This window comes from Chenopodium album, chromosome 1 (assembly GCF_948465745.1).
Source record: "Chenopodium album chromosome 1, dcCheAlbu1.1, whole genome shotgun sequence".
Classification (NCBI taxonomy): Eukaryota; Viridiplantae; Streptophyta; class Magnoliopsida; order Caryophyllales; family Amaranthaceae; genus Chenopodium; species Chenopodium album.
Window position 1 is genome coordinate 83,504,199 of NC_137834.1, and position 2,817 is coordinate 83,507,015.

Below are 2,817 nucleotides of genomic sequence, written 5' to 3' on the forward strand. Positions count from 1 at the left end.
GTGTTGTAATTTGTTTGGGATACCCAGATCTGGTATTTGTGTAATGTTTTGTTGATTGTTGTTGGTTAATTGTGTTTATGATTTCTTGATTTTTGTGATTATGTCTTTCTTGATTTTGCTAGATCATGGTAAAAATTGCACCATTTTTTGAAAAATTGATAATTTTTTTATTCTTGTCGTTTCACATTTAGATCGTTGGATCTGGAGTTATGATGAATCTCATGACAATTCTATTGTTAGATCTGATTGATTTTGGTTACCCCATTTCACTTTACTTCAATAGTAAGAACTTACCCTTGTTGATCTCACATTGGGTGTAGAAAAAGTTTAGGGATTATGAACTTTTGTAGTTAAAAGCAAAAGAAATAAGGATTAATGTTGGCCATGTTGGGAGTTTACACGTGCCCTTTGATGTTGTAAATTCTAGGCAAAATTCTATTAGTTCTTTTGATAATCTTTAGGCATATTCTCTACTAATTAGTGTACCACTTTGTTTTTCATAACAAACTTTGCATTTTTGCATTATTTTATGATAAAATGAATGTTATAATGAAAGATTTATAGGGTGATATGTAACTACAAAAGGTGCTTTCATATGAACAGTATTGTGTAAAAGTTAAACTTTTGACATGAACAAGGGTGTTCACTCCTATAGGAGAATGTTGTTTTGTTTACAACTATATTATTTTGGTTGTTGTGCATCTGTGTTGTCTATAAAATGTGATCCTTGTTTCTTGAGTTTTTTTGCATCGGCTTGTTGTTGTTTTGGTTGTCTTTCTATATTAATTTTGCAAAGGACTTGTTCTGTGGGTATGAAATGACATACAATGTGCTTATGTCTAAGAAAATCTGATATGCCTATGATTAAGAAATTATGTGATATGTCTATATGGATGTTGCTCCATTCATTCTTCCCAGCCCCACTTTCTTTCCCTGCTGATGAAGATATTTATTTTCCCTTGGTAGTTTATATGTTGTATTTCACTTCCTCTGGCTATTGTCAGTATTATATATAAGCAGACTTTCATCTAACTATTATTAGTATTATATGATAAGCAGGCTTACTTAAGCGATATATAAGATGGTGAAGATTTGCTGCATTGGTGCCGGCTATGTTGGTGGCCCAACAATGGCTGTCATTGCACTTAAGTGCCCTGAAATCGAAGTTGCTGTTGTGGACATCTCTGTCCCTCGTATCAATGCTTGGAACAGTGAACAGCTTCCCATCTACGAACCTGGTTTGGATGATGTAGTCAAGCGGTGCAGAGGGAGAAACCTCTTCTTTTCTACTGATGTGGAGAGGCATGTTTGTGAGGCTGATATTGTCTTTGTGTCAGTGAACACCCCTACCAAAACTCGGGGTCTTGGAGCTGGCAAAGCAGCAGACTTAACATACTGGGAGAGTGCTGCACGAATGATTGCTGATGTGTCCAAGTCAAGCAAGATTGTTGTTGAAAAATCAACCGTGCCCGTTAAAACAGCTGAGGCCATCGAGAAAATCCTCTCACACAACAGCAAAGGTATCAAATTTCAGATCCTCTCCAACCCAGAATTTCTTGCTGAGGGAACTGCCATTGAGGATCTTTTCAAGCCCGACAGGGTTCTTATTGGAGGACGGGAAACCCCTGAGGGTGCTAAGGCAGTCAAAACACTGAAAGATGTCTATGCTCATTGGGTTCCTGATGACCGAATCATCTGCACCAACCTCTGGTCAGCTGAGCTCTCCAAGCTTGCTGCTAATGCTTTCTTGGCTCAGAGGATTTCCTCTGTGAATGCCATGTCAGCACTTTGTGAGGCAACTGGAGCTGATGTGACTGAAGTTTCTCATGCTGTTGGTAAGGACACAAGAATTGGATCCAAGTTTCTGAATGCTAGTGTAGGTTTTGGTGGGTCTTGCTTCCAGAAAGATATTTTGAACTTGGTTTACATCTGTGAGTGCAATGGACTCCCTGAAGTGGCTCACTACTGGAAGCAAGTTATCTTGATGAATGACTACCAAAAGACTCGTTTTGTTAACCGGGTTGTTGCTTCAATGTTTAACACTGTGGCCAATAAGAAGGTGGCTATCCTCGGCTTTGCATTCAAGAAAGACACCGGAGACACTAGGGAAACCCCAGCTATTGATGTTTGCAAGGGGCTATTGGGAGACAAAGCCCAGTTGAGCATATATGATCCTCAGGTCTCTGAAGATCAGATCAGGAAGGATCTTTCAATGAACAAGTTTGATTGGGACCACCCCGCTCATCTTCAGCCTTCAAGCCCTACTGCTATCAAGCAGCTTAGTGTTGTCTGGGATGCATATGAAGCCACCAAGGATGCTCATGCTGTTTGCATTCTCACAGAGTGGGATGAATTCAGAAACCTAGACTACCAGAAGATGTTTGACAACATGCAGAAGCCTGCTTTTGTCTTCGATGGGAGGAATGTTGTGGATGCAGAGAAGCTGAGGAACATTGGTTTTATTGTTTACTCCATTGGTAAGCCACTTGATGCTTGGCTTAAGGACATGCCTGCCGTAGCTTAAAACAATTCGAGCAAAGAACAATTCTTTATTGGCTTTCTCTGGTAGAGTCTTGCTATCGGATCGTAGAGCAGAAAGATTTTGACGTTCTATATGTTTGGATTTTTGCCTGTTATAATTAGCTTCTCTGTCATGTTGGTGGGTTATTGTTAAATTTTAAAATGTACTCAGGATCACAGGATTGTATGTAGGTCAGAATCTTAAATTTGTTATTTAGTTATGCTAATGAAGTTTTAATAAATTTAAGCTTTACTTGAATTTATTATAATCAGGGTTTGACCTGGTTTTATTTTTAA

General features: G+C 38.8%; 1 protein-coding gene across 1 annotated transcript in view; it reads left to right on the top strand.

The window, feature by feature from the left end:
- The window catches only part of LOC145559054 (UDP-glucose 6-dehydrogenase 4-like), a 3,433-nt gene extending 616 nt beyond the window's left edge, over window positions 1–2,817 (top strand). Inside the window, exon 2 of the mRNA XM_081620461.1 lies at window positions 1,060–2,817. Coding sequence (XP_081476587.1) covers window positions 1,082–2,524 — 1,443 coding nt within the window. The 5' untranslated portion in view covers window positions 1,060–1,081 and the 3' untranslated portion in view covers window positions 2,525–2,817. The remainder of the gene's footprint in view (window positions 1–1,059) is intronic.